Source organism: Oenanthe melanoleuca, chromosome 8 (genome assembly GCF_029582105.1).
Source record: "Oenanthe melanoleuca isolate GR-GAL-2019-014 chromosome 8, OMel1.0, whole genome shotgun sequence".
Classification (NCBI taxonomy): Eukaryota; Metazoa; Chordata; class Aves; order Passeriformes; family Muscicapidae; genus Oenanthe; species Oenanthe melanoleuca.
In genome coordinates this window covers 26,166,923-26,185,290 of record NC_079342.1, presented here as the reverse complement: position 1 = coordinate 26,185,290, position 18,368 = coordinate 26,166,923, and the positions used below count along the sequence as shown (strand labels likewise).

Genomic DNA, 18,368 nt, shown 5'->3' with positions numbered 1-18,368 from the left:
CTCTTTCCTCGAAAGTGCCACGGCTGCAAAGTCCTTTCAAAGCCCTTTTCTTCGGCAAGTAGCCACGGGGCGAGTGAAGGCATCGCACATCTGGATGCACCCAGGGGCGCACAGCTGGAGCGCTCCTCTGGCCGTCCCCCTTTTAGGGAACAACATCTGGGCTGTCCAGCTGGCTGCAGGGCTCCAGCCACTCCTCCCACGGCCACTTGTGTAACTGCTGGGGAAATCGAGTGTTTTTCCTTGTCTTCCTGCCCTCCTGGCCAAGCTCCACCTCTCGCCCATAACTCTGGGGCGAGAGGAGCCTTCCCTTCCCAATCCCTTCCCGCACGGAGGTGACCCGGAGCTGGGTGGCTGGAGGTGAGTATTCCCAGGAAAACCTTTCCTTCCCTCCCAACCCCACACCCGGGCACTTCGGAGATTTGGGATAGTGTGGCAGAATTGATGTTTCTTGCGTGTTACTTCTGTGCAAGAAGACAGGAAGTCAAATAGCAAATGTAGGTGGGAGCTGTTTGTGATATAAATTAATTCCCACCACGCAAAAAAAAAGAAGAAGAAAAAAAAAGCCTCCCCCAAAACAGTAAACAGTGAGCAGCTCGTTCTAGTGGGTTTTTTACTTACAAAGGAAAAAGGTCCAGGTTTTATTCCAGTCTGGGAAAGCAGAGTACTCATCAGGTGTTGTTTTATGGCTGAAAGTTGAAATAGTTCTGGAGGATTTGGTGGGTTTTAGAAAACACCGTGTCCAACCCCATTTTTTTTACTGGAGACTTTGTTTTGTTTTGTTTTGTTTCTTTTTCCTGATGATTGCACCGTGCATTGTGTCTGGTGGAAAGAGAAAGCACTTCTCAGGCCAGGGGAAGTGGCACCACCCATAGTGACATCCTGCTATGCTGAATTAATAACTGGGGTTAAACCACAGCTTGCAGCAGCACCCCCAGGGCACCTGTGTGGGGATCCTGGTTCTGGAATTGCCCAGCCCAAAGCACAGAGCCTGGCCATCACCCCTTGTTGTATTTAGTTTTATTTAGTCCTGGCACTATAAGGATTAGGATCCATCATCCCCACTGGGAGTTTTGTAGGGCTGGGTGTCAGCCCAGGGGCTGTTGCCTTTCAAGCCCTGGGGTGGAGCTGCTCTCAGCCCTGCAAGAGACACAAAATCATCCTCAATCCAAGGTGTGCCACACCTGCAGCCCCTCTGTCAGCCTCAGTGGCCATGTCAAAGTCAGCCTCATCTTCCCTGGGGATGGGGGACAGGAGCCTGTCAGAGAGGCAGAAACTGAATAGTCCCAGTGCATTTTTAATTTTTTTTTTCTTCTGAGAGAGGCAGGGGCAGATATCCAATGATAATATACAAATATTTGCGAGTCTGATAAGGCAGGAGAGTTTAAACCCAGCTTGTAAATAAGTGAACTGTGGCTCAACCACATACTTTCAAAGCCAGTTTCCAGGGCAGCTGCAAGGGTTTGAAAGCAATCCAGGAGTGCACTGTAAAAAAAGGAGAGATTTTGAAAATAAAGGAGGAAGGAAAAAAGAAAATTATTATTTAAGACATTAAACCTAACTTGTAAATGAAGGGCCCAGAATGCTGGTAAATGGAATGAGGTCTGGGGGTAGCATATAGAGAAATTTGTTGCTATACGTAGAGAGCGGCGAATAATAATGATTAACAACTTCTTAGGTGAAAGAAGCATTTTATTGAAAAACTGAACTATATTTTTAGAGTGGTTTGCAAACTTAAAGCAGGACAGTAGTTCACTAGACAATAGGAGAAAAAAAATTTCATTATGTACATTATGAGCTCTCAGTTAACATGAGGTGCTAATTTCTGTTTATCAATTTTTTTCTATTTACAAGAAAGCTATCATCTTGGGCTCAGACCAGAGCTGAGAAACTGTCTCAGCCTGGGAAAAATCCTCCCAGCCTGAGAAAGAGAAAAAGACTCAGAACCTGAGAAAAGGCCTGGCTAAAATCTGCCTAGGCCTTCAGCAGCGTCCAGAGAAATTCCCTATGGAGGGCATGCCTGCTGAGAGTGATCCTCTGTGGGGTTTCTCCCAGGTTTAACCCCGTGGACAGCCTGGGATCCCGGCAGAGGGCACAGGATGAGAGTGGCCGTGGTGGGCGCGGGGGTCAGCGGGCTGGCAGCCACCAAGTGCTGCCTGGACGAGGGGCTGGAGCCCACCTGCTTCGAGCAGAGCCAGGACATCGGGGGGCTGTGGCGCTACACGGTGAGCCAGCGGGCCCGTCCTCCTCCTGCAGCTTTGCAGGGTGAGGGCTGGCTGGGCTGGGTGTGGGAGAGCTTGCAGGGTGTGAGCTGAGCTCCCCGAGTCAAGGCTGATGCGCCCGCGGGTGCCGTGGCAGGAGCACATCGAGGCTGGCCGGCCGAGCATCTACCCCTCGCTCATCAGCAACACCTCCAAGGAGATGTCAGCCTTCTCCGACTTCCCCTTCCCCGAGCACTTCCCGGTGTTCCTGCCCAACGCCCTGCTGCTGGAGTACCTGCGGCGCTACGCCGAGCGCTTCGGCCTGCGCCAGCACATCAGCCTTGGGGTGAGCGATGCTGCCCTGCTCCTCCCTGCTCCCCACCCCTGCTGGGGCCTTGGCTGACTTTGCTTCGCTTCCCCATTCCAGACCACGGTTGTGAGCATCCGTCAGAGCCCCGACTTTGCCACCACGGGCCAGTGGAATGTGGTCACCGAGGCGGGTGGCAAGCAGACGTCGCATGTCTTCGATGCTGTCATGGTTTGCAGTGGCAGCTTCTCTGAGCCTTCCCTCCCCCTGCAGTGTTTCCCTGGTATGGTATGGTATGGTATGGTATGGTATGGTATGGTATGGTATGGTATGGTATGGTATGGTATGGGGCTGCCTGTGGTCCAGGGGCTTGGGAGAGAAGATTTAGGGATTATTTGGGGGACATCCTCCCTTTCTTTTCTTGCTTCTGCTGGTGTGAACAGCAATACTTTCTTGTGCCTGAGACCCCATTTTGGTGGGGAAGCATCAATTCTGTGCACATGGGATGAAGGGCTGTGCCTCCCCGAGTCCCTGGCCACCAGAGATTGCACTTCCTTGCCCTTGCCATCCAGATTGGTTTTTTTTGTTTTAAATCCACAAGTGCTGCAGTACTTCAAAGCCGTGTTTCTCTTCCCGAGGCATCGAGCAGTTCCGAGGGCAGTACTTCCACAGCCGGCAGTACAAGCACCCCGACGTGTTCCAGGGCAAGCGTGTCCTCGTGGTGGGCATGGGCAACTCGGGAGTGGACATCGCAGTGGAGGCCAGTCGTGTAGCTGCCAAGGTGCCACTCATGCCTTAAGTTCTGAGTTTTCTCTTCTGCTTGGGGGTGCTTTTCCGTTGTGCTCAGGGTGATGAAGACTAAATAGTCCAATTCCAGCTATTGATTCAAGGACAGTTTCTTCCAACTCCAGGCCCTATGCATAAACAACGTGAAAAGAGGAGGGTGGGCCAGCCAGGAGGAGAGGAGGGTGAAATCTTACAATTTGAGACTATTAATTGGATGGTTGACTCCTGTATGCAAATGGACTGAAGTCTATAAAGATGTGAGATTTTGTGACCAAGCTCTCTTTTGCTTCCATCTTGGAGCCATCCAGGCAGGGGCTTTGGCACTGGTACTCAATAAATACCCATTTTATTCCCCTTATCTCTGTGTGATCTCTGCTCCAGCTCCTCAAGGCAACACCACCACCCTGCCACCCCAGGGCCATGAGGACAGAGACACTGGGGACAGTAGCTCAGTGAACTGTCATCACAGGGACGTGGCATATTTTTAGTAAAAAAAAAAAAAAGAATTTTGACCAAAAAATTTTGAATTTTTGGTGAAAAACCTACCTTGAAAGCAAGCTGGTTTTCTTCTTGTCTCCTGTTTCACCTCCATCACCAGCAGGCACGAGGTCTTAAAGATGCTCTTGCTGCTTTTCCAGTGCATGGCTGTTTGCATCGTGCCCCTCTAAGTTTCTTTAGAAAGGAAAAGCAGCAAATTCACGGCCCAAACCATTGATTCTTCTCTTCCAGGTGACCATCAGCACCTCTCGAGGATCCTGGCTGCTCAGCCGTGTGTTTGAGCGTGGCTACCCCTGGGATATGGTTTCCATCACTCGCCTCAAGAACCTGATCAAAACCAGCCTCCCCGGAGCCCTTTCGTGGTGGTTGATTAATTCCAAGGCGAACAAGAGGTTCAACCATACAAACTATGGCCTTCAACCAGACAACAGGTACTTCTTGGTGCTTCCCATCCCATGCAGATGGGTGGATATTTAGCAACCAGCATTAACTCATTCCCAGACTGGGGAGGAGAAAATGAGGTGTAGCTCCATTAAGTGGTGAAAGACTGGGCATGCTGGAAAAGCCCAGAGGAGTTTTCCTTGTGAGGGTCTCTGAGTAAAGAGGAGAAGGAAGGCTTACAGCATGGATCAGTTCTGGAAAGAGATGATTTAAAGAGTGAAGGCAGCAGGAGATGTCTGTGAATCCCTCCCGCTGTGGGACAGAGTGACATCGGTGACTCGCGTCATTGTTTGGAGGTGATGGGCAGGGCTGCTCGCTCAGAGAAAATGACACCAGGAGGTGTGAGCTGGTGGGCCTGGGCAGAGGAGGGGCAGAGGACAAGGCCTGTTGGTGGTGTCCCACTCTCAGAGCCCCTGCTCTCCACAGCTGGCTGGTCCGTGAGGCCCTGCTGAACGACGACCTCCCGAGCTACATCCTGACCGGCAGGATCACCATCAAGCCGGGCGTGAAGGAGTTCAGGGACAGCTCAGTGCTGTTCCACAGCTGCCCCGAGGAGGAGCCTGTTGATATTGTTGTCTTCTGCACGGGCTACAACGTCTCCTTCCCCTTCCTAGAGGAATCTGTGGTCAGGATGGAAAACAAGCACGCATCCCTCTACAAATACGTGTTCCCAACCCACCTGGAGAAGCCCACCCTGGCTGTCCTCGGGCTGATTAAGCCCTTTGGACCCATCATGCCCGTGGTAGAGATGCAGGCACGCTGGGTGAGCCGTGTCTTCAAAGGTAGGGGAGCAAATATGAACCTCCTGTGCCCCAAAAATTCAGGCTGGACACCTTTTATCCCTCCAGGCAGGGAGATCCCAGAGCTAAGCATTTCAGAGCAGGGAGCATTTTCAAGGCTCAGACTTCACTTCAGCTAAGCTAAAGCAACATGAGTGAGGAAAGAAACCTACTGGTGTTTTGTTTGGGGTTTTTAATAAAAATAGTGACGGTAACCTCGTGGAGGGCTGGGTCAGGACTGCCCCACAGAGATGAGAAGCTCTGGGGTTTCTCTTTGGGATGATCCTCTGTGGGGCTTGCACAGCCCATCTGACCCCACATCACCTGCCTGTGCCCTGACAGCACACATCTGTAAGAGCAGGAAAAGGTGTGGGTGAATTTGGAATACTGGAGGGCTAGTTTCTGGCAGGACTGCCACTGCTGAATAAATTGCCAGCAATGAGACTTTCCTGCCCTCCCAGGGAAGGGATTCCCACATTTTGCATCACTGAATGAGCTCACAGATTCCCCCCAGGAGTTAAATTTGGCGGGGTGCTCTCCTCTCTTCCAGGTTTGTGTCACTTGCCTTCCCAGTCTGTCATGGAGGAGGAAGTGAATGAGAACAAGAAAAACAAAGTCAAACGGTAAGTCATTCCCCAGAGCCCCAAAGGTTTTTTGGTGGATTGAGAAATCCCTGGAGTTTTTGGGGCAGCAACAGGCAGGCACTCACTGTTCCTGTTCTGCAGAGGAGAGGGGAGGATTCCTGGATCCAGCTTCCCCTTTACTAACTTGCAAAGAGCCATTAACCTTTGATTTAACACTGATATTTTGCCTGTTGGTGACAGGAAGAATTTAATTCAGGGTACTCAAGGCTTAAGCTTCCTTGGGAGTTGGGGAAGAACACCAGGTTCCCTAGGGACTGAGAGATAAAATGGCAGAGAAATTAATGGTAATGAATGCAAAGTAATTCATCTAGGAGGGAAAAAAGCCAACCCACAGCCAATGAGGTGTACACAGGGGTTGTCTCCTCTCTCAGCATGGAGACCTGACTCACTGAGCACACTGGTGTGTGGTTCACAGGCAGGCAAAAGGCTAAAAAGGATTAGGGAATGAATGAGTGAATGTATAAATCCATGGTTAAATACATAGCTACAGGAGAAAAGGTACAGAAGAGTGAAATACAGAATTGCACAGAACAACTGCTGTACAATGCAAGGCTAAATGGATATGGGCTTTTTCAGGCTTCTGAGGGTGGGACATGAAGCTGTGAAGGTGAACTGGAAGCAATTCTTCAACTTACCATGTATTCTTGCAATATTTGGTGCAAATGAATGTGAGGGGTACTAAAGGGTGCCAGCTTTCTCATGCTGCACATGACTTTTCTGCAAAAAAGCAAAGAGATTTGGGTTTGAGGGATCTTTTTGTTTCTTTATTTGTTTTGAAAAAGACAGGAAAGTGGTTTGGCAAAGGGTTAAGCAAGGGGAAGAGGGGGAACAGGTGCAATTTGTGGAAAGATTGGCATGAACCAGCATCACTTTAGGGGTGCTGTGTCCTGGACAGCCACAGGTTCCCACTGCACGTACATCCAGTCCTTTCCTAAAAAGACCCCAGCTGCATTCCAGCTGCAATAACAACAAGCATGCAGAGGAGCTCAGTTCCTCTGAGCCCTGCTGACACTGACCTTTCTCCTGCCTCTTTCTCTTCTCTGGTTCACTCAGGTTTGGCCTGACCTATGATGAAGTCCTCAAAACCGAGTGGCTGGTTTACCTGGACACGCTGGCCTCCCTCATCGGTGCCAAGCCCAGCGTGCTGGGGCTGCTCTGCACAGACCCCAAGCTGGCCCTCACCATCTTCTTTGGCCCCTGCTCCCCCTTCCAGTTCAGGCTGGAGGGTCCTGGGCGCTGGCAGGGGGCACGGCAGGCCATCCTCACCCAGTGGGACCGTGTCATAAAGCCCACAAGAACACGAGTCCCTGCTGGCTACTCCAGCTCTTTCCCTTCCCTCCTGGTTGTGGGATTCCTTCTGCTCCTGGCTGCTGTGATTTTTGGTTTCAAATAGCTTCTACAGCATGTTTGTTTGGGTTGTTTTGTTGTTTTGGTTTGTTTTTTTTTGTCCTGAGAGATGTTGTCTCAGGTAAGAGAGCTCCTCAGTGTGCCACAGGAGTGGGGAAAAGGATTTCACTTACATGGCAACAAACTTTAATCTGCAACCTGCAGCATAAACCTCCCTCTGCTCCAGCTCAACCCCAAGCACAGCTCTGCAAAGCTCATTAGCCAGGGATGGCAACCTTGCCCAAGTGGTTGTTGCCCCTCTTCTCCCCTGCCTGCTGCCAGGGATTGATGCCATAATTGTGCCTGGATCACACAGGACAGGATGCAGTGAGGACAAGACCAGCAAAAGTGGTCACAGGAGCAAAAGTCCCCAGGAATTATCTGGGCTGTGTACACAGGTCAGGCTGTCCCTTTCTCCAAGCCTAAAACCCCAAATGTTGGGGCTGAATTGGTGCATCTTTGCAGTGCAGTGGTTGTGGTGGTTTCTCACACGTGAGGCTGTGGGGCTGGGCACTCCTGGCTTTGCTTCCCTGCATGCCCACCACTGGGCAATCCTGAGGCTTTGTTTGGTGCATGGAGAGACTGTAAATTAATAAAATCTCAGTGGCTGTGGCAGGAATGTGCTGCAGATGCCTTTCTGTCCTGTCCTTGTGTGCATGGGAAGAGCTGGGGGGGGGAGCCTGTGTCTGAGTCGGAGCTGTGGGCTCTCAGAGCTTTCCCTGCCTCCCCAAAAAGAGGCTGCACAGTGCTCCATGTCCCACATCCACGCTGCCTGCTGGCAAAGGGAGCATGTTCTGATCTCCTGGGATGCCAAGGGAGCACGAGCCCAGCACAGGCACCACAAAAGGGGATAAACCACGACAACCCCAAGCTGCTGCCTGGGCTGGAGCAATGATAAGTTACACCGTGCAAGCACATTCCCTTTGGGGTTATCTCTGCATTTCCACCTGGCACTGCCCCAGGGAGGTTGGGAACTTTCTTCCAGTGCATTTAATCCCACAAGGGCGGGGGAATGCAGGTGTAAAGGTCAGTGGTGCAAGAGCTGTGGAGAGCTGCCTGGACTTCAGCCTTCCCTTCAAATGCACAAGAGAGAAACCCAAGGGAAATTCGGCCGAGGGCTGAGCAGGAAGGCACAGCACTGAACTGCAAGGTTTGCTCCTCACTTCTGCATGGGCTTGGCAGGGTTGGAGAGTGGGCAGACAGCTCTCCAGGGTTTGGGGATTCACTGCTGGCTTTGCCTTGCTGCTGGTGGGGGGAGAGGGGTGTTGCAGGGAGCCTCTGCAGTAAAACCAGTAAAAGTGGGGTGAGGGGAGCACCCTGAGCTTGCCTGTCTTTTCCTGAAGGCTCCAGAAATGAGGCAGGCAGCTCTGGGCATGTCCTGCTCTGTTCCTGCAGATCAAGGAGTGGCTCAGGCCAGGCTTGTGGGTGCCAAAGGGGCTTTTTTGCACCTCCCTCATTTTTCCCTGGCTGTCTTCAGTTTCCTCCGGGTTCTAATTATGTTAACTTACTTTTTGACATGAAACTGATAGAAAAAGTTATAAATTACTCTTTCTGCAGACTCTGCAGTGGGAGTATTTCTTACTCAATCAAAGTTCACATGGGTTCATTTTTTCCATTTCATTTTTTCTTTGCTTTCCAGTCAAGCTGGGTGTAGCTCAGTTTATACTCCCCAGCTTTGAGTTCCTCCCATTTATACCCAGCGTTTCCTGGGTTTCTTACTTTTTGTATATCCTGTAATCCCAGCCGTGCTTTCACTGAGCTGTCTAACTTGTGAATGGCTGTGCTGTGCTCCTGCTCAGTCAGGCATTACTTTGCTTTTTTTTCCCTTTTTTTTTTTTTTTTTTTAATCCTTTTTGTTTTCAAGAGATTGCTCTTTAATGGGAAATTAAAAAGGAAAGCATGAAAACAAGCCAGCTTAGCTGGAGTTGTTTTTTACAAAGGTCTTAGGGGGATCACTTTGTACAGGCAGAAGAAGATAGCTTCAACTTCTTTGCATGCCCTGTTTTGGGCTGGAAAAGGGAATGAATGGAAGCAGCAGAACAGTGAGGTTTAAAAGCACCTCCTCGTTTCCCCCCATGGAGGAGGGAGATTCCTGGACCCTCATTGTGGATTTAGCACAGCGGGAAGAGCAATGAGCAGGATCTTGAACCAGGAGCTGGCCATGGCTTTCTCCAGGACACTTTTCCTTCGTGGACACCTGCCAGAGAAGAGCAGAGGTGTTTTGCTGGGCATGGCAAGAAGGGAGGGGCGTTTCTGCTGATGCCTGGGCTGTGTTTGTGTTTGCAGCTGCTCTCACACCAGCCTGTCGCCTGCTGCAGGCCAGCATGGTCCGGCGGGTGGCCGTGATCGGGGCTGGGGCTGGGGGCTTGGCCTCTGTCAAGAGCTGCCTGGAGGAGGGTTTGGAGCCCACCTGCTTCGAGAGCAGCGAGGACATCGGCGGCGTCTGGCGCTACACGGTCAGTGCCCACTGGGTTGGTCCCTGTGTTTGTCCCCTGCCTTGGAAGCTCTCCAAGAGGTGGCCACACCCTCAGGGACTGTCCCTGTCCCACTCACCGGGCTCCTCCTGGCTCCTAAATGGAGAGGAGGAATGGAGGGAGCAGAGATTGTCACCGGGTGCTAGCCCTTGTACCAAACCGCGAGGAAGAAAAACACTCACGGGGAGAGAAGAGTCTTTCCCTGCACATCTGGAACCACCGCTGGCTTCACACAGGACTCCAGGGACAGCAGGAGGGTCAGCGTGTACCGCTCAGTCATCACCAACACCTCCAAGGAGATGTCCTGCTTCAGCGACTTCCCCTTCCCCCAGGACTTCCCCAGTTACCTGCCCCACGGCCTCGTCCTGGAATACTTCAGGATGTACGCCCGGCACTTCGGCCTGCTGCGCCACGTGCGCCTCCAGGTGAGCAGGGACCCCAACCAGGGGCAGGAGAGCCATGGGCAGCTGCAGGTGCATGACTGGGTTCCAGCCCACAAGGACCACCTGCCTTGTTTGTGTGTCCTGAACACAGCCTTTAGCCCCATGTTTTAAACAAGGCTGCTCCAACACGGGCTTGCCCCCAATGCCACCACCAGGGGAAAGGTGCAGGGTGGGATTTAACAGATTCAGACACGACATGCAGCACCCCAGGGACCCAGCCTGCTCCCAGCAGTCCCAGCCTTTGACAGGCACATCTCTGATCCTGACTGCTGGTTTTGTTGGGCTTCTGTGCAAGACAAGGGTTCTCAGCGTGAGAAGACGCCCGGATTTCAGCGCCTCAGGCCAGTGGGAGGTGGTCACCGAGGCTGGTGGTGTCCGTGAGTCCCACGTCTTCGATGCTGTCATGGTTTGCACCGGCCATTACCAGGAGCCCTACTTGCCACTGGCTTCTTTCCCAGGTAAGCCCTGTCCCAGCAGTGGGGTTTCTCCTAGCACCCATGGGTCCCCTGATTGTATATTCCTCTGCAAAACCAAATCCAGGCAGTGGAAACCACTGGGTTCCATCCAGAACCCCCCATTGAGTGGGGCAGTGTGGGTGGGTGTCCTGGTTTGAAGGACAGGTGTCTGCCAATAAAGGCAGGAGCTTCTCTTTGAAATGGAGAATGGAAACCCCCTCCCTCCAAATTATTATCATTTTGAAATTAAGGGGCTCTCAGGCAAAGATATGGGAATTAGGAATAACAGTTCTTTACTAGGAAAATTAAAATAGAAATGCAGTATTACAAAGAACAATCCCAAAACACTGCCAGAGTCAGAATCCAAGCTGACACCCGTCAGTCAGTCAGGGTGTTGGCACAGTCCCATTCAATGGTGGCTGCATCCTCCTGCAGTGGCAGATGTGGTTCAGCTGGAGGAGTGCTCCTGGAGAAGGTGCAGTTTCCTCTGAAGGTGCAGGGATGATGTGGAAAGGTCTGGCTTTCCTCTGGAATGCAGTGGAAAGAAGGTCCCTTGGTGTCCAAAATGTCAGTTTTTCTCTGGGTAGGAAAGGCTTGGCTGCTCCCCTGGCTGGAGCATCTCCCAGTGGGATGATGGAATTTTATCAGCCATGCAGTGGGACTGGATGGGCCAGCAGCAGATGATATCTTCCTGGAGGGAGGATGGGCTGTGGGAAAGATAAAGATGATTGCCCAGCTGGTTTAAAGATGGCCCATTAGCAGATAATATGTGCCAGGAGATCAGGGTCACTGCCCCACCCGGCTCAACAGATGGGGACAGAATGCACATTTCTGGTTACATCCTGTATTGCAACCCAAGACATGAGGGGACAGCTTGTGCCACTTTTTGGCAGGTGAAGGTGAGCTCTGTATGTGGGAGCTGACAGGCATGAAGTCCCACACAGGAGCAGGCAGGACCCTGACCCCATGGAATGGTGGGGAAATGGGGAAAAACAACTTGTAAAGGTGCAGGCAGGCTTTATTTTTAGGATTTGCAAAGCAGAACTGAGCTGAGGAGGTACAAGGGGCTTCCACGGGCTTCTCAGAGGTGGGAGGGGTGAGATTTGGGGATCTGGGCACAAGACAGGGGTGAGTAAATGCATCTGGCAGTAGGAGATGCTCCCTGCTCTGTGCCTAGGCATTGACAGTCGCTTCCAAGGGCAGTGCCTGCACAGCCGGGAGTACAGAGACGTGCAGGAGTTCCGAGGAAAGCGGGTCCTGGTGGTCGGCATCGGCAACACCGGCGGCGACCTCTCCGTGGAGCTGAGCCGTGTGGCTGCCAAGGTACAGCTCCATGGTGCTCCAGAGACCCTCCAGGGAGAGTGAGAGCCCAGGGTAGTTCAGCCCCAGGCTCCTCAATAAATTCCACTTCAGCTCCAGGGTGGTCCAGACAGGGAGAGTGAGAGCCCAGGGAGCTTCAGCCTCGATTCCTCAATACATTCCACTTCTTGTTGAAGAAGCTTTGCCACTCCTGGAGAGTTTGGGCAGCCTGAGGATGGGCAGCTGAGCAGCTGTGGGAGCTTTAGCAAAGCCACCACTTTATCAAAGCTTGATCCTTGCCTGGGATTTGCCACTCGGGGCCAAACCAACAAGGTGCCTGGAGAGGAGGCTGAGACCTGCCTCCCTCCCCAGGTGTTCCTCAGCACCAGGAGCCACACGTGGGTGCTCAGCCGGGTCTCAGAGCACGGCTTCCCCCTTGACATGGTCGGCACCACCCGCTTCAACCACCTCCTGGAGTGGCTTCTGCCATCAGCCCTCACCAGGAGGATCAAGTTTCGGAAGTTCAATTCGTGGTTCAACCACACAAACTATGGCTTGGCTTCCAGCAAAAGGTGTTGTTTTCTGATTGTTTGGTTGGGTGGTCTTTATAATGCTTGATTTTCAGTTTTGGGGGATAGTTGTGGAATGGCAAACCACTGGAGGGGAATTCTGACCATGCAAAAAAGTAATTTGAGGTCCCTCCCAGATGCTAACACTGCTTCCCTCTTTTCCCCACCGCAAGCTCCAAATTTAAGATGATTATCAACGATGAGCTGCCATTCTGCCTCCTCTCTGGGACTGTGGTGCTGAAGCCAAACGTGAAGGAGTTCACTGAAAGCTCTGCTGTTTTTGAAGACGGGACAAATGAGGAAAACATCGACGTGGTGATCTTTGCCACGGGCTACAACTTTTCATTCCCCTTCCTCGAGGAGTCTGTTGGCAGCGCCATCGACGACAACCGTTCCCTCTACAAATGCATCTTCCCTCCCCAGCTGGAGAAGCCCACGCTGGCCATCATTGGCCTGATCCAGCTGACAGGCTCCATTATGGTGGGGGCAGAAATGCAGGCTCGCTGGGTGACAGGGGTCTTTGCAGGTAGGAGATGGGGGACATTCACAGAATTCACAGAATGACTAGGTTGGAGGAGACCTTCAAGATCATTGAGTCCAACCCATCCCCTAATACCTCAACTAGACCATGGCACCAAATGCCATATCCAGTCATTTTTTAGCTCATCCAGATCTTCTGGGTGGGAGTGTCCACAGAGCTTAGGGCATATTTCAGCTTTGTGGTAGGCTCTGTGCAGCAGCTGCATCCCTGTATCCCTGCTGCTCCACACCTGGGGAAAGCTACTGGGACCTTGGGAAGGGGCTGAACATTTCCTCTGAAGGTGCTGCTGGAGCTGGCTGGTTTCTCTGTTCTCAGGCTGGAACAAGCTGCCTCCCCCCAGCAGGATGATGGCTGAGGTTCTGAAGAGCAAGCCACCAGTGAAAAGGTGAGTGATGCTCCTGCACACGGGATGAGATGGGCTGTGTGCCAGGATAACCTCGGGGAAGGATGGCAGATGTGGGAGGGACCTGCTCAGGACACCCAACTCTGCATTTATTACCCCACCACCTGCAGTGGAAATGCTTTGCTTTATGGAACAAGACACCATGAGCTTCTCTGGAGCAGCTGATGACAAGACCAGGGCCTGCAGCTTCCCTCTCTTCCCATCTCCTTGCTCCCTCCCTTTCTGCCTTTTCCCTGCCAGGCCTCCAAAGCCATGTCCTTGTTCCCAGCGTGTCAGGATGGAGGTTTGCTTTCCTCCAGGCTTACGGTGCCATCTCGTGGCTTCTCCCTCCCAAACCCAGGCAGTGGGGACCGCTGGGTTCCATCCAGAGCCCAGTGTCCCTTTTTGTGTCCCTTTTTGGCAGGTCAAGGTGAGCTGTGGGTGGCAGCTGACAGCCAGCCTTGTTGGCACTGGGATTTCACAGGAGGTTGTGTCCACAAGGATGTGGGATGGATGATGATGGAGCAAGGAGGGGACCTTGGAGTGCAGGCTGGGTTGGGTTGGCTCATGGGACACTGGGGAAAAAGCTGGGACAAAACAGAGCTGCAGGGATTATGACCAGGAGCCACTACAATGCTGTTACACTGAAATATGGAAGCCTGAGGGGCAAGGGAAACAAACTTGAGGCTGTCTAAAATTTTCCTGAGGCAGATCAGCAGCAGGAAAATCCTGGGCATCCCTCCCAGCACGGGAAGCTTTCTGCATTTCCTAGATTTCCCTAGTCCCTTGGCATTCGTATCTCTGAAAGTCTACATCTCTATTTCTCCAAATCAGCCAAATCCACACCCCTGAACCTTAGGGAAGGACATGGCAGGGGTACTTGTGGATTACAGTGAGTACATTACTGCTGAGTTAGAGCTGATTTTGAAGCCACAACAATGCTGCAGAGACAAAACAAGCTTCTGCTTATCTCCTGCCCCGGGGAACTGTTGGGATCAACTCCACAGAGGCTTTTTGGGACTGAGAGCTCTGCCCCAGAGACTGGGGCTCAGCTGATGTCTGAGCCCTTGGCTTTTGCTTTCCATGGAGCTGAGATAGGATGATGCCATCTGACTTTTATTCCTTCCTTCCCCTCGAAGGAATCCATCTGAGAGGGAGAACCTGAAGATGAGTTTTATCGGCTACATGGACAAAATCGCTGCGTGTGCCGGCGTCAAGCCCAGCGTGGTGAGGCTGCTCCTGACTGACCCCCAGCTGGCCCTGGCCATCTTTTTTGGGCCCTGCTCCCCCTACCAGTACCGGCTGGTGGGCCGGGGCAGCTGGAGCGGGGCCAGGGCTGCCATCCTGAGCCAGTGGCAGCGCACGCTGAAGCCCTTGAGAACTCGGGTGCTGGGTGACAGCTCCGGCAGCTCCGACAGCTGGTGCTGGATGTGCCTCCTGGCCCTGCCAGCAGCTCTCACTGCAGGTTTTCTCTTCTCCAAATACTCCTGGGCAGGTCCCCAGCTGTAGAGGAAACCTGGAGAGCCGCATTGCCAGGTGATCTGGGGATGGTGCAAAGCTGTGCCACCTGTGCCAGGTGCTGCCAGAGGGCTGGAGATGGCACCAGCAAGAGCCTGGAGCTGTCTGGTGTCCACCCAGCTCCTGCTGATGAGACATGGAACACTCACCCTGAACCATTCTGGGATGAACTGGTGAGCATGAGGCCAGCTCTCCTCCCACCTGCTCCCAAAAATTTTGGCAGATCCACACCACCCTGAGATTTTGTGAAACGTGAACTGTCGAGAGCCGCTTCTGTGTCTGAAAAGTTTTGGGACACGAATAAACGTCACAGATTTGGTCTTTGTGGATGTTTTATTATCAGGCTGTGTGAAGTGGATCCCGAGCTGCAGCAGAGGGGAGAGTCTTGCCCTTGTACATATACAATCTATACATTATAGAGATAGAAATATCAACAAATAAGATATGTAAGAAATGTTATATATGCTAATATATCAATATATAATAATAAATGACACATACAGTGACAAATCCAAGCAAGCAAGCATCCCTGCCATTGCCCAAGCAGCCTTAGGATTGTAGGGAACCCTGAATTCCTGGGATGGGGCTGGGGTGGGAACTGGGATAAGGCCAGGATGGGATCCAGGATAGGAACTGGGATAAGGCCAGGATGAGAACCAGGACGGGGCCGGGTGGGAACCGGTGTAGGGTAGGGATGGGAACTTGGATGGGAACCTGAATAGAATGGGAATAGAACCGGGATGGGAACCGGGATGGGGCCAGGATAGAACTAGAACAGAACCGAGATAGAACCAGAATGGGGCCAGAATAGAATTGGAATAAATCCGAGATAGAACTGAGATGGGGCCAGGATAGAACCAGGATGGGGCCAGGATGGGAACCCCAGGGTAGGGCAGGGATGGAAACTGGGGATAGTGCTGGGATGGGAACCTGAATAGAACCAGAATAGAACTGGCATGGGAACCAAGATGGGAACTAGGATAGAACTGGGATGGGAACTGGGATAGGGCTGGGACAGAACCGGAATAGAACCGAGATGGAACCAGGATGGGGCTGGGATAGAACTTTAATAGAATTGGGATGGGGCTGGGCTAGAACCGAGATAGAACCAGAATAGAACCGGGATGGGGCCAGGATAGAACCGAGATAGAACCGGGATGGGGCTGGGATAGAACTGGGATGGGGCCAGGCTAGAACCGGAATAGAATGGGATAGAACCGGGATGGGGCCACGCTAGAACCGGAATAGAACCGAGATAGAACCAGGATGGGGCTGGGCTAGAACCGGGACAGGACCGGGATGGGGCCGGGCTAGAATTGGAATAGGGCCGGGCTAGAACCGGGATAGAATCGGGATGGGGCCGGGCTACAATCGGGATAGATCCGGGATGGATCCGGGATAGAACCGCGATGGGGCCTGGCTAGAATCGGGATAGATCCGGGATGGGGCCGGGATAGAAACGGGACAGAACCAGGATGGGGCCGTGATAGAATCGGAATAGAACCGGGACAGAACCGGGATGGGGCCGGGATAGAACCGGGACAGAACCGGGACAGAACCGGGATGGGGCCGGGATAGAACCGGGACAGAACCGGGACAGAACCGGGATGGGGCCGGGTTAGAACCGGGACAGAACCGGGGTAGGGCCGGGCTAGAACCGGGACGGAGCCAGCTCGGCGCGGCCCCGCCCTCCGCCCCGCGCCGCCAGGGGGCGCACCCATCCCCGGGAGCTCGCGCGACTGCGGCACTGCGCGGTCACGTGACCAGCGGCGCGGGGGGCGGAGCCGGCGGCGCGCGCCGTGCGCGGTGACGTCAGACGTCGTTGGCGCCCGGCTTGGCCGCCCGCCATCTTGGCCCCTGTGTGCAAGCGGCCGAGGCGGCGGCGCCGGTAGAGGCAGCGGCCCCGCCGGCACCGGGACCCGCGGGTAGCCGAGCGCCGCCCTGCGCGCCCGGTAAGCGAGGGGGGCTCCTCCGCTTCACCGCGGCGGAGCGCGGGCCCGCGCGGCGGCGCGGAGCCGGCAGGAGCGGGCGGGCGGCCTGCGCCGCATGGCCCCGGGCGGGGGCGGCTTCCGGCCGGGCGGGCCCGCGGCCGGCGGGTCAGGGGCAACGCGGGCCGGCACCGCCGCCGGGCGGAGCGGGGCGGGCAGCGGCCGGGCCGGGGCTCGCTGGGCCGCCCCGCATTGCGCCCGGGGCCGGCCGCGCCCCGCCGGGCTCAGCCCGGGCCGCGCCCGGGGCCGGCGGGAGGGGCGGTGTGCTGGGACCGCTCCTGCGGGGGTGCTGCTTCCTTCTCCCGCCCTCCTCGTTGCCCCCCGCTTTCCCTCCTTTTGGTCTTTTTCTTTCTCTCTTCCCTCTCCTTCTCTCCCTCCCTTTCTCTAGAGATTCCTGCGGAGCGCGCCGAGCCCTGCGTGCAATTGCGCTCACTTCGTGCCCGTGATTCCCGCTGCAGAAAGGAGCGGGGGAGCGCAGCCTTTTCCTGCGGGGTGCTGTAGGCAGGGCGCCTCGCTTTTCCTACTCTGAAATACGCATCCACGCTTCTTTCACTCTAGGCCTACGGTAAAAGGCGGGTTTTGGGTGGTTCGATGCAGGGCTGAGTGAAGGAAGGCATTGTTTGTGCTCCTGGGACCAGGATTTGGAGGATTTGGAGAGGTGGGGTGGTCAGAGCCGGGAGTGTTCTCAGGGATATCGCTTAAAGGGTGGTGAGATGACACGGCTGAAATTCAGGCACTTGGTCTGCAGTGGGCATAACCCAGGGATGCAGGGATTGAAAAAATTGAGGTTAAAAGTGGCCCAGATAATTTCCAGTTCAGGCCCTTTTCCTGAGGAAGGGGACATGCATGAGAGCATGGGCACTGAATGGAACACCGTGTTTTTTCCCTTTTTCTTGTATTTCACCTGGGTGTTCTGTAAATACATTCTTTGGTGGAGCATCTTGAGTTCAGTATCTTCAAGGAAGGACTGTTTCTGCTTGTTGCCCTGATATTTGGGATTAGATAGGTATGTCACTGGAAATTAGCAATATTTCCAGCAGAAGGAATGGGGCTGTGATTTTTAATAAATTTTTAATAGCTTTATTTCTTGTGCAATGAGACACCTGGCCTACTTGGTGTCTCATCTTAAAGAGCTCTGCTCACACCAGAAACTGCTTTTGAAGGGGCAGGAAACAGGACATGATCTCATTTGTCCGTGTATAAGAAACAAAAGGATTGGCCTTAAATAGTGCCTGCCAGGATCTCTGTATGGCTGTCAGGGTTGTTTTTTTGTTTTTTTAATCCTATAGTCTAGAGAATTTTGCTTCTGCGTTAATTTAGTGGTGTTTTGGTGCAACTCTGCAACCATTTCCTTGAGAGTAAAGAATCTCAAAGTTTTGGGAGTTGTTTGGACTGGATAAATGTTCAGTGGAAAGGTGGTTTGATGATGTGGGCTTGAGAGGTGGCTCTTTAAACTGAAGTGAGAGCTTGGTTCTCTCTTAGGCCACTGCTTCGGAAACAGGGTTGAGGCTTTGTCTGCAACCTCAAACTCTGCCTTGGTGTGTGGAGACATTCCTTGTACCAAGTTCTTGGCTTTTGTAGATAATAGCCCATGAAATATGTATAATTCAATATACAGTTGCTTCTGTGAGTCTCAGTAATATAAATATTCTGTGTCTTG

At 53.2% G+C, this 18,368-nt stretch overlaps 3 protein-coding genes across 19 annotated transcripts in view; all 3 read left to right on the top strand.

Annotated features, from left to right (window-relative positions):
• Positions 1–27: 27 nt before the first annotated feature.
• LOC130256408 (flavin-containing monooxygenase 1-like) lies at positions 28–7,658 on the top strand. The gene is made up of 9 exons (XM_056498016.1): positions 28–357; positions 2,053–2,222; positions 2,356–2,544; positions 2,626–2,788; positions 3,144–3,286; positions 4,021–4,220; positions 4,657–5,012; positions 5,560–5,632; positions 6,707–7,658. The coding sequence occupies exons 2-9, from the start codon at positions 2,097–2,099 to the stop codon at positions 7,044–7,046; spliced, it is 1,590 nt and encodes a 529-aa protein (XP_056353991.1). The 5' UTR covers positions 28–357; positions 2,053–2,096; the 3' UTR covers positions 7,047–7,658.
• A 94-nt stretch (positions 7,659–7,752) lies between these two features.
• Positions 7,753–15,041, top strand: LOC130256407 (dimethylaniline monooxygenase [N-oxide-forming] 4-like). Of its 3 annotated transcripts, none has more exons than XM_056498015.1 (10): positions 7,753–8,189; positions 9,121–9,255; positions 9,358–9,495; positions 9,750–9,938; positions 10,252–10,414; positions 11,589–11,734; positions 12,083–12,282; positions 12,453–12,805; positions 13,136–13,205; positions 14,342–15,041. In XM_056498015.1, exons 3-10 carry the CDS (start codon positions 9,364–9,366, stop codon positions 14,709–14,711), a joined length of 1,623 nt encoding a protein of 540 aa, XP_056353990.1. In that variant the 5' UTR covers positions 7,753–8,189; positions 9,121–9,255; positions 9,358–9,363; the 3' UTR covers positions 14,712–15,041. The 3 variants fall into 3 exon arrangements, with proteins under 3 accessions (XP_056353990.1, XP_056353989.1, XP_056353988.1); XM_056498014.1 differs by having other exon boundaries at positions 9,005–9,255; XM_056498013.1 differs by lacking the exon at positions 9,121–9,255 and having other exon boundaries at positions 9,326–9,495.
• A 1,444-nt stretch (positions 15,042–16,485) lies between these two features.
• Positions 16,486–18,368, top strand: part of PRRC2C (proline rich coiled-coil 2C) — a 68,252-nt gene continuing 66,369 nt past the window's right edge. For 14 of the 15 annotated variants that reach the window (XM_056498001.1, XM_056498012.1, XM_056498011.1 and 11 more), the window contains exon 1: positions 16,551–16,672. The gene's annotated coding sequence lies outside the window, so the exon portion shown is untranslated. Of the gene's footprint in view, positions 16,673–18,368 lie in introns of all 15 variants that reach the window. The other variant, XM_056497995.1, reaches the window with a different exon arrangement.

Excerpts from the sequence above, each read along its gene's own strand:
- LOC130256407 (XM_056498013.1), top strand. The coding sequence starts at position 9,364 with ATGGTCCGGCGGGTGGCCGTGATCGGGGCTGGGGCTGGGGGCTTGGCC. Across the intron at positions 9,939-10,251 it reads TGCGCCACGTGCGCCTCCAG|ACAAGGGTTCTCAGCGTGAG; the intron begins GTGAGCAGGGAC and ends CTTCTGTGCAAG. Across the intron at positions 12,283-12,452 it reads GGCTTGGCTTCCAGCAAAAG|CTCCAAATTTAAGATGATTA; the intron begins GTGTTGTTTTCT and ends CCCCACCGCAAG.
- LOC130256408 (XM_056498016.1), top strand. The coding sequence starts at position 2,097 with ATGAGAGTGGCCGTGGTGGGCGCGGGGGTCAGCGGGCTGGCAGCCACC. Across the intron at positions 2,789-3,143 it reads CCCCCTGCAGTGTTTCCCTG|GCATCGAGCAGTTCCGAGGG; the intron begins GTATGGTATGGT and ends TCTCTTCCCGAG. Across the intron at positions 3,287-4,020 it reads CCAGTCGTGTAGCTGCCAAG|GTGACCATCAGCACCTCTCG; the intron begins GTGCCACTCATG and ends CTTCTCTTCCAG.